Here is a 27830-nt window from a genome sequence, read left to right as displayed (position 1 = left end):
AAGAGCTGGCACATGAGCTGCCTTTCCCCCTCAACACAAAACCCTTTTTTGGATTGCTTTTTGGGTTCCTGGCTCCTCCGCCAAAGACGACCAACAGACCAGCCACCTGAAAGATGGCGACGGAGAAGTCTGGAGTGATTCTGACACATTTTAATGGAGGTAACCTTCAATTAACCCAGCCTTTCACGTCGACCGATGCAGCAGGTTGTACTAATTCAATCAAGTCAGCACTTATTTTTCTGTTTCTGTGACAACTGGAATGGTAGCATTTACCGCTTTAGAACAACTGTAAGAGTGCACAGTATTAAGATGCACGGAAAGGTTAGCACTACTATGTTAATGCTAAAATGGTTATGAATGGGTCAATAATGTATTTTAGGTCGACTAAAATTATGCTGAAAATGTTGAGTTTAAAGACATTCTTTTGGCCTAATTGAGACCTTTAGGGGTAAGGTAGAATGCCTTGTAGGCCTACCTAACAGTTCATTCCATAAAGCAACACATTGCACGTATTTATAATAAGATAATAGTGAAGTAATAGGGGATACAATTGTTTTGGTTCTATTGGTGTTCTAGCAAGGACCTATTTAATGGTTGACTGAAGAGGAATTGGCTATAAGCAGTGGCATGCTGCCTGTTAAATATTTGTAGTTCTCAGTTAGGGAGATATTTCCGACATTGGCCCTTTGTCCCTAGCTGGGAAAAGAAAAAACGAGAAACAGCAATCCCGCTATACATTAAACCTTGGTTGCTCTAGTGCCTACATTTTTAGATCATTTATTTATTTACATATGGAATAAGTTTTGTTGACATCATACCCGGCAGTGCTGCTCCAGTCATGCTATAAGTTTGTTCTACGGTTCTAATTGATGTTTTACAGTCAGTAACAATGTAAGGTTTGTACGACCTCTTTGACCACTTTTTACGATATCCAATTAACTTTCATTTAGGCGCTCCTCTGCGTCCACAGCTAAAGGATGTTCACCATACACACGAAAGGATATTATTGCATAGAGGACAATGTTAAATTAAATCGTAATCCTTTTAAAGATGAAGGAACTAGGTTTTTTAATATGTTGGCGTAGTATTGGTAGGTCTAAGTAAAGCCTTATGTTGGGCAAAATAACCTGCCGAGTAGCCTACATCACATGCACATTATAAATATAGCTAACTCCTACCCTAGCCTGATGAGCACGTCACATGGCAGTCACATTACAATATAGTCAACTTTTAACGCCTGATGAGCACATCACATGGCAGTCACATCACAATATAGTCAACTTTGTTTTAACACATAACACACACATGATAATATGGTCAGGCCAAGGCCAGAACCAAGGCCCCATTCCTCCTCCAGGCAAATGGTAGACACTCAGACAATGCACCAGTCATCCTCAAGAACGGGAGAGCCACAAACAGGAGACTCTTTGAAGCTCTCCCCCGTTAGGAAGAACACAAGAAGATACACATGCATACAGAGGCGGAGTGGCCGTCGGGACGATCGGGAGATTTCCCGGTCGGCTGGCCATCTGGCCGGCCAGCCAGCCAGCGAGTTCAGGTGGACCGGCCCACAATTGTGTAGCGGCCTGCGAAGTCAGTTGGACCGGCCCACAGTTGTGAGCGACCGCGAGGCGTCTGCAAGCCGGCCCTGAGCATAATTTATTCCCCACCAAGACGCCGTGAAAATCCCCGAAATAACCAATATGTCTCAAGAACATCCAACCAATATTTATACCACTTGCTTACTCTCTATGTCTCATTCATGGTTTTTTTTTAAAAAAAAATTTTTTACTTCATTTAATTCTTCATTATTCAGGCGTTACAGAACTTTCATGGCCATGAATAAATAATACGAACTACAGTTTACTTTAATATGTTTGTTCTTGAATTGACGTAATGGAGCAAAGACTCCTGGGATTGGGAAATGCGTTTATCCAATAAACAGCTTGCAGGTGAAGTCCATTTTCGGAAATGTAGGGGGATAGCCCTAAAGACGCGTCAGACAGAGAAGGCGAGCAAGTTTGCGGTTGCTTGCTTTTGCTTGTTGTGGCACTCATGGAAGGCAAGAAGAGAAAAGAGAAAGGAGGGGCTGAAAAGGCCAGAATAAAGAAGAAGCGGATGCTGGAGGGGGATGCATCTAAGTGCTGAAATCAGGCATTAAAGAGTTGTGCAGGTGAATTAGCCAGAGCTCCACCATTGACGTTATTGCTAGGCGGGAGCTAGCACAAGCTGCTAGTCAAATGTGTATGTGCTGGCTGGTATATTTCAGACGAATTAATGACTTAACTGATCTTTCTCTTTTAATGGATGGAGAATACGTTAACAGATTTGGAACATGTAGTAGTAGTAGTCGTCTAGTCGTGTCAACACGTTACACCGGTATTACCGAGCATAAATGGTATAAACTTTGAAACTAGGTCACTCCGTCAACTCTCCTCTCACACTAGGTGACAGCGTCTTATAACGTTCTATATTATATAATAGTATAATATAATTTTATAGATAATATCACGGCCAAAAGAGTGCTTTTGTTTACCGGCGTTGCTATGGTTACTGGTCTTGTAAGGAAGTGCGCCAATTCTCGGAGTGCCAATTCTCTTCCGCACAGAGCAGAACTGTGACCTATTTTACCCATTTTTAATTTCTTAATTATAATTATATCATTCATTTTTACCAATTTTTTTTTTTATTACTGAAAAAATATATAAATAAACGGTGTTGCAGGGGGGTGGGGCCGGACCGGGGAGGATTCTCCCGGTGGCTATTAGTGCCCCACTCCGCCCCTGCATGCATATACTAGGGCCTGGGAGGCAAGGTCAAGCAAAAACACACAGAACCATACACATCTCAAACGCACACACCTCATCGAGAGGAGGATACAGCATAAGAATGTATCACACAGGGACTCATCACCTTCTTCTGAAGCAGACCTTCCACGGAGGCGAAGCTCTGGACGAACCATCAGCGCTGATTAGGGACTTAGACATATTCGATCTCTCACGCTTTATGACTCTGTATAACCGTTGCCACTTTACTTAATAAATCCAAGGTCCTCGTGCCGACAGACTTTATTACCTCTCCGTCTCATTTCATCTGGTCCAGTAACTAGACAGACCGTTTTTCCCCTCACTTACGTCTATAATACAAACCAAATGTGGTGTTTAATAAAACACGGTATGGAATGTCAAACGGTTGACCTGACAACCAGCTGACCCTGAAGAAAAGAGGACTAGAAATACTAGAGGGCGGCTGTTACATAAACTACAGAAAATAGAGAGAAAACCACTCACTTTTAATAACCTTCAACGACGATTGAAAAGGATGCACTCAGAGGCCTCGAGTTGGTGTACGTTTCCATCCGAGCTAAGTGGATCTGGTTCCCATTGAACGTTTCTGTCGCCTCTCTGCTTCTCCTGCTCTGACTCTGCTGCCACCCAGCGGCAGTGAAGGTGGCTTAACGTTGCTGATCACTGCCAACTTGTTAAATGTTGCATTATTTATTTATTTTACGCCGTGTTTGCGACCAGTTAATTTCCCACAGTCATAACCAAGCTATTATTGCTCTGACTGATCGTACGACTCATTTATAGTTAATTTTGTCTATGTTTGCATAGAACAACGAGTATTACGAGTAGGCCTACACGTCTCTTCCGTTCCTGTATGCTACCACAGCCTTTGCTATGCGGAACTGCGTTCTGCTGTCCATTAAAGCAAGCCAGTACCATTTGACTGTGCCTTGTAACCACCATAGAAACACGCAGACCCGCCGGTGATTACATCATGCCGGAGGGGATTCTCGGGATCGGCCCTACTGGGAGACACTCAGCCGCCGTACGAGAGCCAAAAAACGGGTTGTCTTGGAGGCACATGGGCGCCTCTTTTTTTTGTTGTCTGCCTTGTTTTTTTAAACATGCTTTGTAAAGGCATTTTTACCCGAATTCTTTTTCCTAAGCGACTGGGGTGTATTTCGTCCTCGTGCGAATCAACGGTTCGGTTTCCTAGGCACAAGGACCCAGCAGTTGCAAACTTCTGTCACACGCCCTTTCTTCCGCCCCACCCCCATCACCATGTGCTGCTGCCGGCAGACTGGTTGTTCACCTCTACCAGTGTATCTGTATGCGTGCGACTTTGTTGCGTGTGTGTGCGTGCCGTCTCTATGTTTGTGTGTGTAAGAGAGAGAGAGAGGGGGGGAGAGAGAGATAGAGAGAGTGAGAGAAAGAAAGAGAGCGGGAGAGAGAGTGAGAGAGGAAGGGGGGCAAGAGACAGGAAGGGATTCTTAGACAAGGAAATGTATTAGGCAGAAGTGCTGAGCAACATGATGGGATGACCTGGGAAAAAAAGCATACCTGAAAAACTGAGAACCATGGAAGACAAACAGGTCCTCCATTTTGTGCCATGTGGTAAGTTACACATAGGTGGGGTGAGGGTGAGAAGGTATTTACTGGTGAAACCTGAGCCTTCTTGTGCCACACATGTGGAGGACCATATGCCTTCGCTTCCCTTCTCACTGGTCTTTGCTTCCTCTCTCTCTCTCTCTCTCTCTCTCTCTCTCTCTCTCTCTCTCTCTCTCTCTCTCTCTCTCTCTCTCTCTCTCTCTCTCTCTCTCTCTTAGAAACTTACTTTCGCTCTCCCCTTCCTATTTGTTCCTCACGTACTGTGTTTACATCCTTTGTGTGTGTGTGTGTGTGTGTGTGTGTGTGTGTGTGTGTGTGTGTGTGTGTGTGTGTTTCAATGGTGTCTTCAAAGTGTTATAACATGTCCTTACATTCTCAGCATGAATGTGTATTCTGCTCTGTGAGCAAACTGAGCATGTCTATGTGTGCTATGTTGGTTTCACAATATGATGCTTGAGGATTTCCCAACATTGCAAACAGTAGCACATCACGAAGATCATTCATTGCAAGGAGAGGAGGCAAATCAGCCGGTAGTGTGGGCCACTGTTTACGATATGTCTATAAATGGGGCTCTTCTGTTTTGTTGACATCAGCTGCCTTATCCTAAATAATGCAGAGCATTCATTCACTACTTGCCACAGGGTCTACCAGATGGGCTTCCCTATCAAATTGTTACAAGTTGACTGTTGAAATCATTTCACTATTGCCGTTTCAAATGTATGGCTTCTGTAAGGAGAGACCCCCACCATTAGCCACCATAGCCACCGTGAACCTCTAGGTTCTAAAGAGAATTTGAATAGGATTTGCATGTGCCAGGGAGGCCTTAGCTTATGAAAAGCCCAGCATGTCTTTTGTTTTAAAGCACTCCACCTGATGTGGTGTCTATTGCCTCCTCACAGAGCAGCGTTCAAAAGGATTACCAATAGCCTGATGGTTATGTATATACTCCATAGTCATGCCCTTCGAACAAAGCATTCACCAGTCGTAGACACAATCGCATACAGTTGAGTTTATACGAAAATTGAGGTTTATAGATAATCTGTTGGTGTATGCTTGTTTACCTACTAATAACCAAACGACTGCACACAAAATAGTCTCCTCTCAAATTGGTCTGAATGTTTTTGTATATAGTTAGTTTGAGTATTAAGGAAAGATGTGTTCAGGAAGGTGCCACATAGCAGATAAACCCGTCGTATTTTGTAGTTGTTCACGGGTTAAAACTTCATCAAGTTTCTAAGGCTGAGGATTAAGAAGATTATCCCTGAGAAGAATGTTCAATATTCTTAAATGGCTCAAACATATAAGCTTTTCCTTTAATTCATATTGCATAAAACAATTTAGTCATCCTAAAGTTGGACCGCCTGATAAACACAACTAGTGATCTCATGCTCCAGAAAATAACTCAATTGCACTTAAATACTATCATTGAATAAGCAGTATTAATAAAGCCCTCTAATGTGTCCATAGAGGCTTACAACCATGTGGCTTTGAACCATGTGACTTAGCAGGATTGCTGCAGTGGAGATGGAAGTTCTTGAATGTCTAAAGAAGAGAATCCAACCCAACATAAGCCCTTAAAGTCCTGTCTTGTTACCTGGTCCGGCCACAATTACCATTGGTCCAGCACTCATATCCCACCGACCTGGCTGAATACAATTACAAACCCATCGTAGTATTTACTGTTGGATTTGGATATTGGTTCTTCAGGTGTTGAAGTGGAATGAGCCATGCTTCCTGTTTCCTGTGTGTGCCGTTTGGGACGATAGTGAATGCGTGTGTTGTGTATTTTAGTGCAGTACACTATGGCCGCTGCCACACGTGTGTGTGTGTGTGTTCCCTTTTCCATGGAAATGAATAAGTCGTTGTCTCGTATATGAGTGGATATCAGTGTGTAAATATGTATATAATGATTTAAATCGTCGTGGAAACCCAGCTATAACCTTTTTGACAACTAGAAAGGAAGAGTTCATGAGATTAACTTTAGTTTTCGAGCTTTAAAACTCAGCTGCATCTTATCCATGGAAGACTAAACAAGTATATTTTGGGGTTTGCAGCGTCCACAAGGACGTTCAGTAGCAAACAGAACGATTCCTGCAGTGATACTGGCAGAGTAGGCCCAGGGCTGAGGCAACTCATAACTTCTGCTGAAACTGTGCCAAGTGTTTGTCTACTAATGTGCTCCACAACAACCACAGACAACCCCTTTGGTAGGATTTAACAAAGAAGTTGGCATTGGTTACGATTTAAAGACACAACATTTTACTCAAATTACATGGAATGACTTAGCCTCCTCTAGGCATGTTCTAAAAGGTGGTTACAAACGGTACAGGGGGTACCAGGTCAGAGAGCAGGCTATTTTGAGCAGTGGGTTTAAGGTCGGTTGCTATGCTGATGGAAGGTCTCAGCTCACCTTCTAGAGACGTCCATCAGAGAGGAAGTCGGACAGGAAATGACGCATGGAAACCTGTTTGAAGGCAGGACAATATTTGGGACCTTATAGACTGTGTCCTAGTTCTAGCTAAAAGCGTATCTGTTACCTTTCGTTATATTATCTCTTATCTTACAAACTAAATATGTTATTTTATTCAAACTCATTTCACGCTAGTAAATCCTTATTCCCCCAGGATAATTGATACAAAGTACTGAAATTACAATTTTTTTCTCTGCAGTATACCAGCATTTAGAATCAACCAGGAGAGACAATATAGTGACACTAAACTTAATTTATTTCAATATTTGGCATTAGGATTCCGGCTATGTAAACTACCAACCACATTTGCAGCTTTATGGAGCCTGAGGGAGAGATAACAGATGGAACAGGAACTGCTGGATGTACTGCAAGGTGGAGTGAAACCGCACCACAGTCACAGGTGGGGTTGGGTGTAGCTGCTTGTGTTTGGCATCTGCACTTCTTCTGGCTGATAGCCCAGCGATTGTTGCGGGTGTGGTGACACTCCTACCTTGGTAGTGAACAGGAGATTTTAATACTGGCCTTCCAGGCTGACCTTTTCATTGGAGATTCATGAGCAATTTCTTCACGACACCCAAGAGCTATTAGCATTCCTCAATGTTTTATGGATAATGCCAATGCTGCCGGAAAAGAAAAATTCAGGCACACCTGGACTCCAAAAAACGCATTTTGCACCAGTTCTGCCATACCCTAACCTCACCTCACATCTCTCTCTTAACATCCTGACAAACTGAGAACCATGGAAGACAAACAGGTCCTCCATTTTGTGCCATGTAGGAATTTTCAAATAGGTTTGGGGTGGGTGAGAATGAGAAGGTAGTTACTGGTGAAACCTGAGCCTTCTTGTGCCACACATGTGGAGGACCGTATGCCCTCGCTTCCCTTTTCCCTGGTCTCTCACTTCCTCTTTCTCCATCTCTCTCTCTCTCTCTCGCTCCATCTCTCGCTTTCTCTTTCTCTCTCCCTCTCTCTCTCTCGCTCCATCTCTCTCTCGCTCCATCTCTCCATCTCTCTCTCCCTCTCGCTCCATCTTTCTCTCTCTCTCTCCCTCTCTCTCTCTCTCCCTCTCTCTCTCCCTCTCTCTCTCTGTCTCTCTCTCTCTCTCTCTCTCTCTCTCTCTCTCTCTCTCTCTCTCTCTCTCTCTCTCCCACACACAGCCCGGGTGCTGTGTGTGTGCGTCTGTGTGAGCGGGCCTGGGAACGTTCTGTCAAATCGCTGTTGCGCAAGGGGCCCTATCAGGCATCACAGGCAAGGAAAGGGCTCATCCCTACAGCAGTGGTATGTTCCCAGGGTCAGCAGAGTGGGGGGGATACCTTACTGCATACACAAATATCTCACACAGCAGGCCCGCTTTCTTTGTAACCAAGCAGCAGATACGAGTTTTGAGGGGGTTTTATCGTCAGGTACAGAGACCGCAGCCTGTGGGTTTAAGGTCCAGTGTTTTGCGTCAAGTGGTCTTTCTCTTAAAAGGATATTTGACTATGATATAAGACTGTGTATAAAAAGAAACCATCTGAGTTTTGATTTTCCTGTCTTAAAATGTGTAAATGGGCACGTTTGACCATCTGCAGTTTCGATCCATTTGTAATCGTTTTAAGAGAAAAAATAACACATTTTCTCAAATGCATCCAATATATGCCTACCACCAGCTCTGCAGCGGTTCAGCATTCACATACTGTGCAACCAAAGCATTGTGTACTGTACTCACTCTCGTGCAAAATCACTGCTGGGATACCGAGTCCCACACACACTCCAAACCATATGACCACTGGCTTTATGGATAGTATGGGCATCTTTATTAGACAGCTGCCGTTGTTTCTTCTTAAGTGCATTTCTCTACAGTCACAGATCTGGACTGAGGGGGTTCCGGCCTTTCAACTCAAATTGGAATGAATGTTTTATTCGTGGCCATAAGCAAAGGTCTCATGAATGCGGTCTCTTCTCTTCTCCCCGCAGACGACGCGTCAACCGGGAAGTCCAAAAATGGCTACACTTTCCAAGAGATGGGTACGTAGTCATCACAATCTCCCACTCCCCGCACCGCAAGGGATTTGCAATGTGATGCATCCTGTCCATGGCCATGAATATCTTATCTGTAGCGAAAAAATATATACAGCTTTGCAGTGGTTCAGTATTCACATACAACTCTGCGTAGTCGCTGTTGTGGATAATCACTGCTAGGATTTTGAGTCACACACACACTGAAAACCATATAAACCCAAGCCACTATGACTAAACCAATGATTGAATAATAATTTGAATAATAATATGGCTTGATGTTATTATTTTGTCATTTAGATGTATGTGCAGCACTTAAGAATAGCTGCAACTTTTAAGCATTAATGTAGAAGTATTACATAATGAATTCCTCATTTATGAAGAATTGTTCATACATGACTCCTAATAGTTAAGCTATTCATCATGTTATAAAGCTATCATAAATTATTATTGCCATAATTAGCTAATGATTTAAAGATAATTTGTTAAGCATAAGTTAATGATTACAAACTAAGAACAATGTGTAAATAATGTTTTAAAAATACTTAACAATTCATGATTAGTTTAGGTAGGAAGAAAGCATAAGTTTAATATTTTGTGTGAGCTTATGTAGGACCAGCTATACAACTAATGGTTTATAATTACCTAATTAATTAATTACTATAATTACTAACTAATCATGAATTGCAGCATTATTTTAAATGAACATGTTGTAAATAGTTTGTATACGTATGCTTTGTACACTATCTTAAAAAACATTTTCTCATTATCGTATTCATATTTTATTTGATTTGAACTGATAAGGAATTGCTTACTGATGAGTAGTCACTTAGGGGGTGTTCACACAGGCAGTTTTTTTTTCAGGTGCGGGTGGATGTTTTACATTATATTCCTATGATACAGGGTGTTTTTGTAAAAACATCCTGGGTGCTTTTAAAAACACCGCTGCCAGCGGGTTTTTTTCACTGCTCTGGGTGGTTTTCAAGTTGGGATAAATTCAACTCGCCAAGAAAAAGCACCCGACGTCAGGCAGTTTTTTGACAGCTGACCAATGAACGAGAACCTACGTCACTAGGAAAAACGTTGGAAATTCAAGAATGGCGACCCAAACCAAGACGTCTTTCCCGACGGAGCAACTTGTTGTTCTTGTTAGTGAACATGTTGAGTTATATGACATGACCAACAAGTTATACCACAACATATATCACAAGGAGAGTATCTGGAGGACGATCGGTGGGATTTTGGGACATTATCAAACCGTAGCTCCTGAATACAACTATGAAACGCCCCGTACTGCTGCCGTCCCCGGTTTATGTCATGCACCCACAAACGGGAGGGTTCATCGTTATCCTCGTCGTTGTCATCTAACGCCAAAACAAGGGTTAATTTTCTCATCCTCGACATTGTAACTGACACACTAAATTCCCGTAAGACCACTCTCTCCCACCAGTCTTGGCTGCGGACTCGCATCCAACTTCCTCTTATTTGCGGCGGCGCTTAGGGTAAATATAAAGATCTGACGAGAAATTGACGTTGCTGCGCTGTCCTCCTCCTTCTTAATTGAAGGAGCAGGCAGAGAAAAGCTCTCTCCTGCTGTGCTTTCATTAAAATCAAATTTAAAATCCCCGATAGTGATAAGACATCCATTATGTCGCCGCCGGTCCAGAGACGTGTCAGGTGTGCGCGAGAGACATAACGGACACTTTTGTTACTGCCATACAGTTCATTCGGAACACATTTTAGGAACAGATCTATGCCGCATAGAAATCTATGCGGCATAGATCTGCCATGTAAACGCGGCTACTGTAGCGTTGTCAAACCACTTTGATACGGTAACCGATTGGCAACGTTGGCTCTAGAACATTCTGCTCTAGAATGAACTTGACAAAACCACCCTGTCAGTTTTTTAGTTGGTAAAAAACCGCCCGGGTCAGGTGTTTTTTAATATAAAAAAACTGCCTGTGTGAACACGCCCTTAGGATGCTTTATAATGCTGAATTCATTATGAATACACAAGCGAATCAGAGAATTCAATGCATTGGGTTGAGGGTGAAGGTGGAGCATATATCCCAGTTGTATCCCAGTTGAATCATGGTAATGCCTACCTGCACTCTAAGGGCGTGTTCACACAGGCAGATTTTTTATATTAAAAAACACCTGACCCGGGCGTTTTTTTACCAACTAAAAAACTGACAGGGTGGTTTTGTCAAGTTCATTCTAGAGCAGAATGTTCTAAAGCCAACGTTGCCAATCGGTTACCGTATCAAAGTGGTTTGACTACGCTACAGTAGCCGCGTTTACATGGCAGATCTATGCGGCATAGATTTCTATGCGGCATAGATCTGTTCCTAAAATGTGTTCCGAATTAACTGTATACATGGCAGTAACAAAAGTGTCCGTTATGTCTCTCGCGCACACCTGACACGTCTCTGGACCGGCGGCGACATAATGGATGTCTTATCACTATCGGGGATTTTAAATTTGATTTTAATGAAAGCACGGAGAGAGCTTTTCTCTGCCTGCTCCTTCAATTAAGAAGGAGGAGGACAGCGCAGCAACGTCAATTTCTCGTCAGATCTTTATATTTACCCTAAGCGCCGCCGCAAACAAGAGGAAGTTGGATGCGAGTCCGCAGCCAAGACTGGTGGGAGAGAGTGGTCTTACGGGAATTTAGTGTGTCAGTTACAATGTCGAGGATGAGAAAATTAGCCCTTGTTTTGGCGTTAAGATGACAACGACGAGGATAACGATGAACCCTCCCGTTTGTGGGTGCATGACATAAACCGGGGACGGCAGCAGTACGGGGCGTTTCATAGTTGTATTCAGGAGCTACGGTTTGATAATGTCCCAAAATCCCACCGATCGTCCTCCAGATACTCTCCTTGTGATATATGTTGTGGTATAACTTGTTGGTCATGTCATATAACTCAACATGTTCACTAAAAAGAACAACCAGTTGCTCCGTCGGGAAAGACGTCTTGGTTTGGGTCGCCATTCTTGAATTTCCAACGTTTTTCCTAGTGACGTAGGTTCTCGTTCATTGGTCAGCTGTCAAAAAACTGCCTGACGTCGGGTGCTTTTTCTTGGCGAGTTGAATTTATCCCAACTTGAAAACCACCCAGAGCAGTGAAAAAAACCCGCTGGCAGCGGTGTTTTTAAAAGCACCCAGGATGTTTTTACAAAAACACCCTGTATCATAGGAATATAATGTAAAACATCCACCCGCACCTGAAAAAAAAACTGCCTGTGTGAACACCCCCTAATTACTCATTTGATATGCTGCAGAGCACAAATTCATTTGCAGGTGAATTGAGAGGTTAATTAGTGGCCAGATAACGACCAATATGATTTATGAGCATAATGAGAAAAGAGAATATTTTTTACTGCAGAGCTGAGACACTTGCATTTTACGACCACTTTTAGTTTATAATTGCAGTAAAACTGTCTTGCTGTTGCCCCTCATGAAAACTAGGGATCTCTCTATATATCCCTGATTTATTCTCACTTGGATTAAGTTTTTTTACAAGGGCCTTTTGTTTATAATGGTGCGGCATGAGGTGGAATTTTTTATTGGGCATTTCTCTTCCTTTTTTACCACTTTTCCCCATACCCCCATCCTTTCCTTCGCTCTCACCTTCACATTCTCACTTTATCACATCGCTTTACTTACATCCCTTACACTTCCTTTTTCTCTCTATTTATTGCTCTCTCTCTCTCTCTCTCTCTCTCTCTCTCTCTCTCTCTCTCTCTCTCTCTCTCTCTCTCTCTCTCTCTCTCTCTCTCTCTCTCTCTCTCTCTCTCTCTCTCTCTCCCGCTCTCTCCAAGAGACAATGTTTTGTGTTTGGTTGGTGTGGGCTTTTTCACCAGATGGCAGACCGGGGGGAGTACAGCCTCAACAGTTTCATACTTTAGATAGATCTAGAAACCTGGCCCAGTGAAGCAACTTAACCTTGACTTAATGAGTGTCGATTATCATGCCATGGCTCAATTATGTTGTGCCACCATTTCTTTTTTGGCCTGAAATCCATTGTTGGGATTGCAGGCGCAACGGACCAAATCAACCTTGAAATAACAACCTTAATTATTGCCATTTGTTACCCCGGTACAGTTGATTAAAATGCACATTAATGTGTCTGGGTTATTGAATGTGCGCTCCCACCGCCGTCTACATCCAAACACTGATTGGACAGAGATGAATGGGCCATGTGATGGACAATTAGGGCTCTTTAATGAGGTTGATGACTTACTTACTCTGTGTGTTGCTCTTATCTTGATGCCCCCCCCCCCTTTACAGAGCTGCGTACGGAGGATGCGATGTATGAGGACGTTAAGGAGCATGACTTCCAGGCCAATGTTTCAGGTGTGTGTGTGTGTGTGTGTGGGGGGGGGGGGGGGGTGTCTGGGTGTATGCGTCGACTCTGATTCTGCTCTACTTTAAAAGGGCGTTACAAACTGCTTTAACCCCGTTGTGGCATCCATTTGCAGATCACGATACACCAGAATATGGGCTACTGAACACAACTCGCAAAGTATGATTTATTTTCTTATCTTTAAGTTGATCACTGAAACGTTTTTTTAATAATTGTTAGTTTAAGCCTTCAATATATTTTAAGGACATCTATCCCAATTGATATGTATTAATATGATATATACATGAGATATCATCACGTAACGTTCGAAACATTTGATCAGATACCACTATACGCAGACGACATTGCGTTCAATTTGCTATACATACGTTTTTCGTTATGCCTTCCCCTCCCCAGTATGTGAGCTCCATGAACTTCCAAGAGGAGGTGCGTGCCCACAGGGACCTCGACGACTTCCTGGCCCAGTCCAGCATCTTGCTGGAGGAGGATGCCGCCACGCTGGAAGAGGTCCTCAAACACATGCTCACACTCATGGTGGACGAGGGCGGGGAAGCCTTCGACGTGGATGCCGTCATGGAATCCTTGTTCACCGACGCCAGCGGGTTGGATGCAAACGGTAGGGCCTTTGGAAGAAAGTTCATGAACATGTGCTGAGTGTGCACTTATGCTTTTTGCCTGAGCGCCACTGCTTTTACCAAGACTTACGTTGTTAAAGTAATGGTCATCTTTGTCTTCGCTGTCCCGCAGTGCATCTTCTGTCTGAGACCATCCAGGGAGTCACCACGACCCCAACAGGAATCCACTACCAGCAGTCCTGGCTCTGTATTCTGTACGTCTCTCAACTGAAATAGCAATGGTCTTTAACATATGCATTGGATTTGTATTGTTGTTGCCCATTTCATTTGTATTCTTTTGAATTTGTTTAAATTGTAATGCACACGATAAACAATCTACTTGCAACAGAACTCAACGTGGCAACACATCCACCTGCAACCAAATCACTTACTGTATAATCCCTATCACTGCACAACATCCAGCACGTTGATGGTTAGAGAAGGCAACTCCTCTCACATGTCATGTTCCGTTGATAAGGGGCTCGGGAACGCCCCATTCCACGACAAATAAAACAAACTACACATGATTCATTCATACCAAGTTCCCATCGACGTGCGTTCATTTGTGGTCCTGCTATAAAACAGTCCCATGCACAAAATCTCTTAAAGGAACACATCCCAAAGCATTGGTTTCATCTACTTCCTCTGTGTTTCTGGGACTCTCAGCACCAACGTCAGGAGCCTCCAGAAGCGCCACGTCTGCATCACACGCCTGGACCGACCCCAGAACTGGGGGGTGAACTGCTGCGAGGCCCGCTATGTGGTTCTCATCCTGGCTCCCTCCAGAACGGTGAGGACACCCCCACCCCCCACTGGGATACTTAGCTAACTGCTAGGGTGCTTTATGTAGCACGGTATCGGGAAACCAACAGAGGATTACACTGATGTCCTTTTAACACACTCTTCCGCCGTTATGGGTTCAGGTGTTATGTCTTCGCGAGCTGTTGGGAAAACACTGAGGCGAACTCGGGGGATGTGTGAACAGTTGTGCATCTACATTAAAATTCGCTTTAGACATTTTTAACCAGTGTACACAGCAATAAATGTTTCCCAAATAACGTACAATAAAAGAAGGCGAATGCACTCCGGAGGAAAACCACCAATACATTTTTGTATAAAGGGCTAAGGCTGATGCTAAACGCGATGCAACCATCGATTTTATTTCGTCAAATGTAACATTACCGTTTCACTTCTGTTTTCCCACCTAGAAAAGCACCAAGACGGCCATCGAGCTGGGGAGGACGTTCGCCACCCTGCTGTCGGACATCTCTTTCCGCCAGAAGCTCCTGGAAACCCGCACCGAAGAGGAGTTCAAGAAGGAGCTGGTGCTCCAGCGACGGCTCCTCTCCAGCGGCAGCGACAAGCCCCTCGAGGAGGTTGTCGACGACACAGACCCCCGTAAAGGGAAGCCCCTGGAGGTACGGTCATGGAGCAGGCGAGCTGCGCTTTACACAGTAACGGACTGAGACTTTGGCCCACCTTTTGTGGTGGATGAGATTTGTCTTTACATGGAGGATTCAATCAGTTTCCCTTTTCACTCTGATATTTATGACAATGTTGACTGTTGATACGTGAGTAAGACAGCGTGTTTTGCGTGTAATGTAACAGGAAAAACATTTTGAGCTTTCGGTCCCTAAGAAGTTTTAACCCAACAAGTAACAACCATCCAACAAGCCTAAGATATGTATTTCGATCACCACTGTCATTATTCTTCAGAATGACTCTTACCCTCAACCCTCAACCCTAACCCTGACTTCCCTAACTCAGTGCACAGATTTCCTGAAACCATTCAAGGGTGTGTACGACGACCTCCGCAGAAGACTCCCGCTCTACCCCTCAGATTTCACAGACGGTACGGCTTCTACACCCCTCTGAAGAATCCTGGTGGAAACAAAGCCTTTGCCAAAGCCCAACGCATATGGAGCAGTGATTTATTCTGATATTTGTTGTGCAACACAAAATTAAGGATATAAACATACTGTTTTAACGGGGAGAAGCATAAGGGGTAGCAACTGTGTCTGGGCTGATTTTAGCGCTAGCCTCAAATATAATAGGACTCAGGTCTATTTTAAAACATAATTTAGCTTCTGCCGCATCGACCATGTGCTTTGGGCTTAACACAAAGAAAAAAATAAAATAAATGACTAACTCTGTTCTCTGATTGGTCCGTCCAGGTATCGTGGGGCCTGACCGCTCATTACTGAAGTACACCACCACGGCCATCTTTCTCTACATCACCATTCTGCTGCCGGCCATCGCCTTCGGCTCACTCAATGACGAGAGCACCAGAGGGGAAATAAGTAAGTAATGGAAGCTCAGAGAAGCTCAGCAGTATCATCATCATTGATCCCAAAAGCCTTATTCAACCATTCAAGTATTCTGTATCTGGCAGGAGCATCAAATACAAATATTGACATTACTAGTTGAACTACATTTCCCAGTAGGGTGGTGGTAACGTTGCTGTTTTCTAAATCAAATACCTTCTCGGTAGCTAAGCTTTTTTATGGATCAGGTAGCACGGCAGTGTCCACAGAAGCTACATATCTAGAGGATTTCTGAGGGCCATGCACAGTGTAGATTTCTGCTGGAGTCAGGAATATATCTACGAAGCGGTACCCCTGAACCAAAAATATATTTTTCTTGATCTTTTTAATCCTGTAAACTCCTGTCAGTCTGGCATGGCGTGGTTCAATCTCGCGTGTGGTGTGAGTTGAGATCGCAGGATATTGTTTGATAAATTCAGGGTTCGAGTTAGGACCATACCGGTCTTGTGCTCAGTTGTTGACGGGGGGGTGGGGGAAGCGTACCGGCCTTGCGTTGGTTTGTTGACGAGGGGGGGTAAATATAGGAAGTAAATATATACATATGAAACGACTCTTCTCAATGCCGTGGAACGCTCCTTCACAACAACGCTAGCGTCTTCGGTTGCTAAGCAACGTCAAAGTCTTTGGCTAACTATTTCTCTGCTGATCAACACTACGAATGGTAACAAATAAATTGCAGAAAGACACCTTGTGAAGTTATTTTTTCGTTTGGCAAGTGGCCGCTCATTATCAAAAATAAGCCCCTTCAGGTAGAAGCAAGAAACCTCAGACAGGTTCGCCCTGTCTTGGGTTATTTTCTCGACAATGACCGGCGTTCTATTATCCCTTACTTAACGTCAATATTACTCTTTATGTGGAAGGGAAAATAGCTTTATTTGTAATTACAATATATTATGCTGCTGTATTTTCAGAGACCCCCACAGATATTTTAGTTTGCTGCTTTCATGGGATCCAGACCTCTCTATGGGAGCTCAGCTCCCACTGGCTCCCACATAATTCGAACCCTGGATAAATTGTGTTATCCACAATTTAACTAAACATTTTTACCTGCGTATCTGTTTGACTGACAGGTATACAGATAACTAAGGTAGTATTGAATAAGCATGAAGCTGGCTTAAGATAAAGAAAAGTCTGATGGCTTCTGATGTAGTAAACTACTTCAGGCAATTTTTTTCTAGCTTAGCTCGCAACATTTATCTGACTGGAAGCTTCTGTGTAGTGAAGCTTCACTTAATGTAGAGCACCTGGTAGCTCACTACACTTTCCGAGTAGCTTGCCCAAAAAACTGCAAAAACTTCCCAAAATATAATCCAATTTAGCCTGGCTCAAAAGTTAAAAAGTAAAATTTTCTTCCGCTCTTTGAACATTCATATCTGGCCTCAGCAAAGCCATTAAAAAAAAAACACATCCTCTACTGATACTGTGAAAGCACCACCACCTGCGCGGGCGGAATCGGCGGTTAAAGTAATTGCACTTAACCCCTTTGTGACTTCTTCTTCTGCTGTGGTGCAGACGTGCAGAAGACCATCGTTGGCCAGAGCATCGGTGGGGTGATCTACGCTCTGTTCGCGGGCTCCCCCCTGGTCATCCCCCTGACCACCGCGCCACTCGCCATCTTCATCAGCGGTACGTTTCCGGCCCACCGCCATATGTCCCTCTTTATGAGCCCATCAATAAAACACGCTGGGTTTCATTTGGGCTTTATTGCTTTTTTGAGTGAAATCCTCCGTGTTATATGCCGTGTTCATTAACCTCGTTGTACCCTTCTGCAGTGTGCCCAAAGAACTTATATTGACTATAAACCGTGTTCGTGTGTGTGTGTTCATCTGTGTGTGTGTCTGTGTATGTTCAAATGGGTTCATGTGTGTCTGTGTGTATGTTTTCATCTGTGTGTGTGCGTATTAATCTATGTGTGTGTGTGCATGTGTGTGTGTGTGTTCATACGTGTTCATGTGTGTCTGTTTGTGTATATTCTTATATGTGTGTGTTTGTGTGTGTGTTCATCTTTGTGTGTGTGTGTGTGTGTGTTTGTGTGTGTGTGTGTGTGTTCATACGTGTTCATGTGTGTCAGTGTGTGTGTTTGTGTATATTCTTATATGTGTGTTTGTGTGTATATTCATCTGCATGTGTATGTGTGCGTCTTTTCCCTGGTATTTCTTTTTCCAGTGATTAGGGGGATCTGTGACGACTATTCCATTGACTTTGAGGCGTTCTACGCCTGCATCGGCTTATGGAACAGCCTGTTCCTCATCCTGGGAGGCCTGTTCAACGTGAGCCTGCTAATGAAGCTCTTCAAACGGTGAGCCGGCGACACCGCCCTGCTCTTAAGGCCTGCTTCTACCTCCAACACCGGAAAGCAAAACAGACGCTTCTCAAAAACAGCCGTGCCCCTCTTGTGTTGGGGGTGTGGTTGGAGGAAAAGAAACAAAACTAAAAAGACTAAACACTTACCCAGTAATAGATGTTGTAGAATTTTACACTATAACGTTTCAACCGGAGACATCATGCGCGCTGCACCTCCCGTGAAGGGAGCAGTTTGGTTAAGCATTCATGATTTTGCTGCGTCTGTAATTGTCTCTCCAGCTCCACAGAGGAAGTCATCGCCTTGTTCATCTCCATCGCCTTTGTGGGCGATGCGGTGAAAGGAACCGTGAAAAGTGAGTTACGCCTGGCTACCGATCGACGCAAACAACAACATTCCACGCCAGACGGTCCGCCCCGCTGCGCGCATAGTGATAGATCGCTGGTGTAATATAGCATGGGGAAACCGAAGAGCCTGGCAATTCAGTTTTTTTTTTTCCCCCGCCTCTTCATGTTGCAAAGCAAATCTGCCATGTCTTTTGTGGCAGTCTTTAGAGGCCGAGCCAGCGAGCACGCAATCAAACACGGGCCCGCGGGCTGGCAACTGAAGGGGAGGGAGGGGATTGAAAACCTTATAATGTTAATATTGTTTAGGGTCTCGTGGTGCGAGCGTACCCTCGATCTGGTCCTCTTGGGGGTTTCCTCCGTGACAGTGAAGCACACACTGAGCATGTGCCGGGTGCCTTTGCAGCGCCCGGGTTTTTTGTTTCCTTTGAGCCCGAGGCTATATATATATACACACGCACAATCACTGATGTAAAAACAGCACCATGCTGCCAAGAATGACCCTCGACCACGTAGGCAGTAACAAAGGGATGTTCGCCAGTACGTATTTTTTCATATTTTTATGTCCGATAGTTTTAGCAATTACTTTTTTGGGGTTGATTGTGTCACTAGTTGTTATGGCCTGCAAGAGGTAGAGGGCTGATTGGTCCTCAAAATAATATATTTTCCATTTATTGTTTGATTTGTTTATCTATTGATTGATATTGATTTATTGATAGATTCTCTTTTTCCATTTATCGCTCTGCTTTCTGCCTCTCTATCCTCCCCCCCCCCCAATCTGTTCTCCCTCGCCCTCCCCCAGTCTTCAACCTCTTCTACCACGGCCCCACCCTGACCACCACCAACGCCACCCTGACCCTGGAGCAGATCAGCCAGCTCCTTGAGAACGCCTCCCAGAACGGCAGCGACAGCGGGGCGCGGGGGGAACTCACGGTGTTCCTGCCTGTGTCCCTGGTGCATTGTACCAGGGAGAGGCCCGTCCTGTGTCTGCTCCTCATGCTGGCCACCCTGTGGCTGGGCTACGCCCTCTACCTCGTCAAGAGGAGGTGAGTGCGTGGGGGACGAGGCACAGCAGGGGGGAGGGGGAGGAGGGGAGTGAGTGGGGGACGAGGCACGGGAGGGGGAGGAGTGGAGTGAGTGGGGGACGAGGCACAGCAGGGGGGAGGGGGAGGAGGGGAGAGGTTTTAATCATCAGCCCCCATACATGATTTTCTCCGGTCGTTTTGGACGCCAGGACCATATGCTGATGCTGCGCTGCTGCTGTCGCTTTATTAGCTGCTGGTGGGATACGCTGAGCGACGCGAGTCTGGGAGGAGTTATGGAGGAGACGGGGCTATCTCTTTGGAGGGGGGGGGGGGGGGGGGGAGTCGTCGGGAGGCGGTTCGCTCAGAAAACGCTACGATTCTAGAAAGAAGGATTCAGAGATCTTTATTCTTTATCTTTGTTTTTCTTCTTGCCTTAAGAGCTTTGGGGGTAGTGTGTCTCCCAGGCCAAATGCTCATCGTCACTGAAAGCCTTTGTCTATGAAGACAGGGGGAAAAGTGTGCTTTTAGCCGTCTATGACATGTTGAAAGAAGGGGCAGGATTTGGATGACAGTCTTTTTGAGTTAGAGATATGCAGTATGTGTGTGCGTTTATATATATATATATATATATATACACATATAAAGATATACATATATTTATGTGTGTGTGTTTATGTGTGTGTATATATTTATTTATATACATATAAAGATATACATATATGTATGCGTGTGTGTGTCTTTGTTAGAGCACCACTTTGACCTGCTCCTTTTGTTTTCGTCCCCTTAGTCCGTACCTGAACGGTCGGATCCGGGAGGTGGTGTCTGACTGTGCCCTCCCCATCTCCGTGGTGATCGTGTCTTTCATCGGCTCCTACCTCTTCCTGGACATCGAGCGTGAGTGCCCTGCGTGTGTAGCGGTTGCGTAGTGTGATTGAGACCACGATGGAACCATTGGCAGCCAGCCGTTTATTCTGGTGGAATATTTAACATGGGAAATGCTCTTTGAGAACCCTCACAATGGCAGCCTCTCTCAGCCGGGGTATACGTAGACTGACCATTTACATGGAAATAAATATCACATTAAACAAATGAATATTTGAATGGGCGTTTGGTGACATACCTGGTGGAATATTTAACATGGGAAATGCTCTTTGAGAACCCTCACAATGGCAGCCTAACATGGGAGAAAGACATGCTGAAGTACACTTTCTTGGCGAAGTCGACGCTAACTAAGTAGCTACGACCAAAGCACATGGTAGCCAAGCTAGCGATCCTAAGCCTAAAGTCCATTTAAATGTAATTACCGACTATAAGCAACACAATATATATGCACAAACAACCAAGGATTAAGACAGTATTATGTACATTTAGACTCCCGTAATACATCGCCAAAGTGTGGATTCATGTTTAACTGCTCTGACTACCTACCTCTCTCAGCCGGGGTATACGTAGACTGAGGAGAGGAGGCAGCAACGTAAAATACAACCCCCGCATTCCGCTAGGGGGAGCTCTAGCACTCCAACCAAGGCTCCCACTACCACAGCCAGCGCAAGGATCTCGCTGGCAATGGCAAGTGGGAAGCATTAACCCTGCTACACGTGCTCCTTGAATAAAAAGGAGTACAACGAAAAACTGACAGGCCCTACTCAGCCTACACACTGGGGTTTGCCGTTCATGATCGTTTTTTACTGGATGCACGAAACACGGAAGGGAGGGGCGAGCTGGCTCTGTTTGTTTGGGACCTCGCTTCAAATACAACCGAAGAGACGTCACCCAACATCGCTGATACAACCTTTAACCACTGTGATTTATGTGTGAATGACTGCGGGAGATAACGAACCTCCACCACAGTTAACAAAGCCCAGCGTGAACAGAATTAGTCACGAAGTCACTTTGAGATGGTCCCGCTCCTCCTAACCCCCCTCCTCTGCGTCTCCGCTCCCCTCTGCGTTCCTCGGTCTTCCTCGGTGTTCAGTTCCCGTGTTCCACCACGTGGTCGGCCAGCCCATCTTCAACTTTGCGCCGTTCGACAAGCTGACGGGGATGAACACGCTCAGCGCCGTGGGCCTCGGGTTCCTCCTCGCCCTGCTCATCTTCATCGACCAGAACATCGTCATCTCCCTCACGCACGTGCCGGAGCACAAGTAAGACGCCCCGCGCTGACGCTAACCGCTAACCGCTAGCCTGTTTAACACATCGGGCACAATGCTAGTTTCTCAGTGTGCAATGGACACCAAAAGCAGCACTTCAAGGTCCTACGACTCAATTCATCAGCTTTATTAATCCAGGGTATCACAGCCTCAGATGTACATCATGACAGTAAATAGTTATAAAGGGCTGTGTTTTAAATGACGGGCCACAGGCTTCTTCACATGAACATGTGATTTCGTACTTGAACTTGTCACCAATTATAAAATAATGGAAATTCTACCTCATAATTGTGCAGAACTTGGATTTAGTACATATGGTGAGTTATATTATTATCCTGTATAGTTCAATTATTACCCTGCAATAAACGTATTTTATTTAACGATGCGTTATCGTATATTGACCCTTAAGTCAGCCTCTTTTCATCCTCCTAGAACAGTATGCCCGACATAGACAGTAGCCGGCGACTTGCCATAAGAATGCCCAGTCTGACTCAGCCAACGACTAGAGCAGGCACCAGCCACCTGGAGGGGGGTTTGCGGGGGTGGGGGAGCGGCCAATGAGAGTGAACGGTTGTGGTTCTGCCAACAGGCTGCTGAAGGGGACGGCGTTCCACTGGGACCTGGTGCTCACGGGCCTCATCAACATCCTCATGTCGTGCCTGGGTCTGCCATGGATGCACGCTGCCTTCCCTCACTCCTCGCTCCACGCACGCCAGCTGGCCAAGACGGAGCAGCACGTGGAGAACGGACACGTGTACACCACGTAGGTTCACGGTGAAAGGGTTTTAGTTTGGAATATGGGCGGAGGTGGCTCCGGAGGGTTGAGCGGGTTGACTTGTAACCGGAAGGTTGCTAGTTCGATTCCCGGCGCTCCCTAGCCCAGTGTCGAGGTGTCTCTGAGCAAGACAGCGGACCCAATCTGCACCAGACGAGCCGGCTGTCGCCTTGCATGGTTGACACCGCCGTCGGTGTATGACTCTGTTTATGAAAAGAAACATGTGTAATGTTTTGATGGTTGTATTTAAATGTTTTTGTCTATCGCTAATTTCTAATTAAAGTCTTGCGGAATGCATTTTCTGGATGGGAAAACTTTATAATTGCTCGTTTGGGTTAATTTGCCCTTAGATGAGTTTGCACGACGATTAACTTTAACACAGATTAACTTCTGTGGGAATTGAAACAAACAAAATGTACTACTCACCTTAATGCTGGTTGCAAACATTATAAAAAGCAGCCATCCCATTTGAATTGGGTGGAATGAAAACACAATTCGAAAGGTTTTCTTTAAATTCCTTATTATGGTCTCGTTGATCCCTCAACCCAGAACCTCATTGCACATTTCTCTTTATCTCACATTTCTCCACTGCATATGATCGGGTTACCAAAGCAATCCCCCTCAATCCCCCCCCCAGGGGACAACCACAACCAAAGCTACCGTCCACCTCCCCCTAACCGGTTCCTCCCCCCCGCAGCATCGTCAGCGTGAAGGAGACCCGCCTGACGTCCCTGGCCGCCAACATCCTGATCGGCGTGTCCGTGTACATGCTGCCCATCCCGCTCCAGTGGATCCCCAAGCCCGTCCTCTACGGCCTCTTCCTCTACATCGCCGCCACCTCGCTGGACGGCAACCAGATGGTGGACCGCATGCAGCTGCTGTTCAAGGAGCAGGTAGGTGGAGGCTGGGGTTAGGGGGTGGGGTTAGAGGGTGGACCGCATGCAGCTGCTGTTCAAGGAGCAGGTAGGTGGAGGCTGGGGTTAGAGGGTGGGGTTAGGGGGTGGGGTTAGAGGGTGGACCGCATGCAGCTGCTGTTCAAGGAGCAGGTAGGTGGAGGCTGGGGTTAGAGGGTGGGGTTAGAGGGTGGGGTTAGAGGCTGGGGTTAGGGGGTGGGGTTAGAGGGTGGACCGCATGCAGCTGCTGTTCAAGGAGCAGGTAGGTGGAGGCTGGGGTTAGAGGGTGGGGTTAGAGGGTGGGGTTAGAGGGTGGACCGCATGCAGCTGCTGTTCAAGGAGCAGGTAGGTGGAGGCTGGGGTTAGGGGGTGGGGTTAGAGGGTGGGGTTAGAGGGTGGACCGCATGCAGCTGCTGTTCAAGGAGCAGGTAGGTGGAGGCTGGGGTTAGAGGGTGGGGTTAGGGGGTGGGGTTAGAGGGTGGACCGCATGCAGCTGCTGTTCAAGGAGCAGGTAGGTGGAGGGTGGGGTTAGAGGGTGGGGTTAGATAGTGGACCGCATAGTGCTGTCTTTCAAGAAGCAGGTAGATAGAGGGTGGGGTAGATGGTAACACTTTGCAATTAGGGTGATTTAAATAACCATTTATTAACATTATTAAATGCACTAATACACATTTTAACATAGTATTACACAGGGTTTAGGGTAAGTTGGGGTTAGTGGGTAATGGTTAACTATTACCCACCTACAGTGTCAGATAATGTATTAATGAACACGATAGATAACACCATGACCGTATTCAACTTAGACACCATTAGTAAACATGAACGCCATTAGTGAATGATTACTAGACCATTAGTTTGCTGTTAATTACGGCATGAACGAATGTTATTTAATGGTTATTTAATGGCTGGTATAGTGTTAGATGGTGGATGCGTGACTCCACTGCTTAAAAGCAGGTAGGAGAGATCCCTCTTTAATTAGTGTTGGATTTATAAAACACTTTATTAAGCGTGGATAGAGAGTGGATATCTCTCCGTCTGTCTGTCTCTGTCGGTCTACTTTATCTAGGGTCTCTGTACGTATCCTCCTACTGTCTCTATCTGTCTAGATAAACACTTTATTAATCCCTGAGGGGAAATGCAGGTGTTCCAGCAGCCGAAGGGGACAGAAGAGTGCAGATAAAGAACAAATAGGATCAAATAAATACAGAGATCTCTCTCTCTCTGAATATATCTACATATATCTACATATATTATATCTACTGCCTCTTCCTACTCTGTCTGTCTGTCTGTCTGTCTGTCTGTCTGTCTGTCTGTCTGTCTGTCTGTCTGTCTGTCTGTCTGTCTGTCTGTCTGTCTGTCTGTCTGTCTGTCTGTCTGTCTGTCTGTCTGTCTGTCTGTCTGTCTGTCTGTCTGTCTGTCTCTATCTATGTCTGTGTATAATCAATGCAACCAACTTTGTAGGTTGGTTCATGCATGCAGGCAGGCCCATACAGACACACAACGCAGGGCCATACAGACACACAACGCAGGGCCATACAGACACACAACGCAGGGCCATACAGACACACAACGCAGGGCCATACAGACACACAACGCAGGGCCATACAGACACACAACGCAGGGCCATACAGACACACAACGCAGGGCCATACAGACACACAACGCAGGCCCATACAGACACACAACGCAGGGCCATACAGACACACAACGCAGGGCCATACAGACACACAACGCAGGCCCATACAGACACACAACGCAGGGCCATACAGACACACAACGCAGGGCCATACAGACACACAACGCAGGCCCATACAGACACACAACGCAGGGCCATACAGACACACAACGCAGGGCCATACAGACACACAACGCAGGGCCATACAGACACACAACGCAGGCCCATACAGACACACAACGCAGGGCCATACAGACACACAACGCAGGCCCATACAGACACACAACGCAGGGCCATACAGACACACAACGCAGGCCCATACAGACACACAACGCAGGGCCATACAGACACACAACGCAGGGCCATACAGACACACAACGCAGGCCCATACAGACACACAATGCAGGGCCATACAGACACACAACGCAGGCCCATACAGACACACAACGCAGGGCCATACAGACACACAACGCAGGGCCACACAGATACACAACGCAGGGCCATACAGACACACAACGCAGGGCCACACAGATACACAACGCAGGGCCATACAGACACACAACGCAGGCCCATACAGACACACAACGCAGGGCCACACAGATACACAACGCAGGGCCATACAGACACACAACGCAGGGCCATACAGACACACAACGCAGGGCCACACAGATACACAACGCAGGGCCATACAGACACACAACGCAGGGCCATACAGACACACAACGCAGGCCCATACAGACACACAACGCAGGGCCATACAGACAAACCACGCAGGGCCATACAGACACACAACGCAGGGCCACAGACACACAACGCAGGGCCATACAGACACACAACGCAGGCCCATACAGACAAACAACGCAGGCCCATACAGACACACAACGCAGGGCCATACAGACACACAACGCAGGGCCACACCGACACACAACTTAGGCCCACAAACCATCAGACAGACATTGAGATACGTTTGACATGCTTCACCCCTAACCACTGCTTCACCCCTCCCCTCCCCCAGACATCCTACCCCCCCACCCACTACATCCGCCGGGTGCCCCAGAGGAAGGTGCACTACTTCACGGCGCTGCAGATGGTCCAGCTGGTGGTGCTCTGTGCCTTCGGCATGTACCCCCTCCCCTACATGAAGATGGTGTTCCCGCTGCTCATGATCCTGCTCGTTCCCATCAGGTAAACAGACGCCACTCAGCCCCACACAGCACCACGCTCACAGGGTCCGCTGTCAACCCCCCGCCAGCTGCCAGGGGACGGGGGATAGATCTGGAGCGTTTGGCAGCTTCTGAGGCGCAGGGTTACATATTAGAACGACGGCCCGGGCCGGGTCGGTTCGCAGCCAGCTCTGGCAGGTAAAGAGGCACGATTCTGGGATGAGGTGTCGGAGCCTGACTGCACACAGGCCAATGTGCTTTCACGCCTGAGCCAGGTCGTTTGTTTGCCATGCGAGCGCTACGCCTTGTGGCGACCAGGTGACCGGTGCTGTCCACTGTCTGCTCCGATGACACGTGCGGCGTTCCCCCTCTCTCTTCCAACCCGCTTCCTGTCAGTGTTCTCTGTTCTGTCCATGAAGCCACGCACACAACGCCCATAAAAGGTGTTGTTAAATGTAAAAAGATTGATTGTCTTTTTGCTCGACTGCCACTGTGTTAAAACATCTCTGGGTGTGTGTGTGTGTCTGTGTGTCTGTGTGTGTGTGTGTGTGTGTGTGTGTCTAATTTCAGGACTCATCTGCTTCCACGATTGATCGACGCCAAGTATCTGGACATCATGGATTCTCAGCACATGTAGAAGAGACCTGTGTGTGTGAGTGTGTGTGTGTGTGTGACCAGGTCTAAAGGCTGGTTGATTGTATTGAGCAGTGATGTACAACATGCTTGCAAGGTTTCATATATCGGAGGCTGATTACGTTGACTTAGGCTAGCTGGTGTTAGCCTGTCAACATGGATGAACAATTTCAGTGCCTTAATGCATTCATAAAATGTCCAACAGTACAATCAATATTGTTTTATAGTTCACATATTCCTGCTGGAAGACCTTGTTGTGTCCAATTCATTTTGTTAAATTGATGGCATTTATTTTTAGACTTTGTTGGTAAGGGCAACATTTTTATATCGAAATAACTGAAATGTTCAGTTATGGAATTATCTTTTTTGCAAAACATGATGCCTATTTTGTGGTTTCTTAATGGATTCAATGTTAAGAAAATGTAGTGTTATGTTAAGTTAAGTTCAAGTTCAAAATACCAATTTACTATGCTGGAACACATAAGAAATGCAAACTGCTGTAAAACATCTTTACACTGATCAAGTGTAGGGGACTACAACGCCACCAATATGCAACAAAGTGGTCATATTTGTCCTGCTTGTCCTTATATCATCTTTTTACAATGAGTTATTAGAGTTGTAACATGTTCATGAAATTAATATCACAGAGTTGTGGCTGTGTTCGAACATCAAACCATTAAAGCTCCCTCAGTGAACTGAA

The 27830-nt window shown here is 45.8% G+C and overlaps 1 protein-coding gene across 3 annotated transcripts; it reads left to right on the top strand.

Moving 5' to 3' along the window:
* Positions 1–27830, top strand: LOC132465862 (solute carrier family 4 member 11-like). Of its 3 annotated transcripts, none has more exons than XM_060062725.1 (20): positions 1–159; positions 8821–8871; positions 13157–13222; positions 13348–13391; positions 13629–13848; positions 13980–14061; positions 14513–14636; positions 15055–15264; positions 15614–15698; positions 16021–16146; positions 17683–17796; positions 18337–18469; positions 18754–18827; positions 19619–19862; positions 20629–20735; positions 21817–21985; positions 22581–22754; positions 23464–23659; positions 26350–26519; positions 27068–27830. In XM_060062725.1, the coding sequence occupies exons 1-20, from the start codon at positions 114–116 to the stop codon at positions 27132–27134; spliced, it is 2502 nt and encodes an 833-aa protein (XP_059918708.1). In that variant the 5' UTR covers positions 1–113; the 3' UTR covers positions 27135–27830. The 3 variants fall into 3 exon arrangements, with proteins under 3 accessions (XP_059918708.1, XP_059918709.1, XP_059918710.1); XM_060062726.1 differs by lacking the exon at positions 1–159 and adding an exon at positions 3733–4400; XM_060062727.1 differs by lacking the exon at positions 1–159 and adding an exon at positions 7574–7639 and having other exon boundaries at positions 8820–8871.

The sequence above is a fragment of the Gadus macrocephalus genome, chromosome 10 (genome assembly GCF_031168955.1).
Source record: "Gadus macrocephalus chromosome 10, ASM3116895v1".
Taxonomy (NCBI): domain Eukaryota; kingdom Metazoa; phylum Chordata; class Actinopteri; order Gadiformes; family Gadidae; genus Gadus; species Gadus macrocephalus.
The sequence above is the reverse complement of the archived record's forward strand: the minus strand, read 5'-3'. Positions and strand labels throughout refer to the sequence as shown.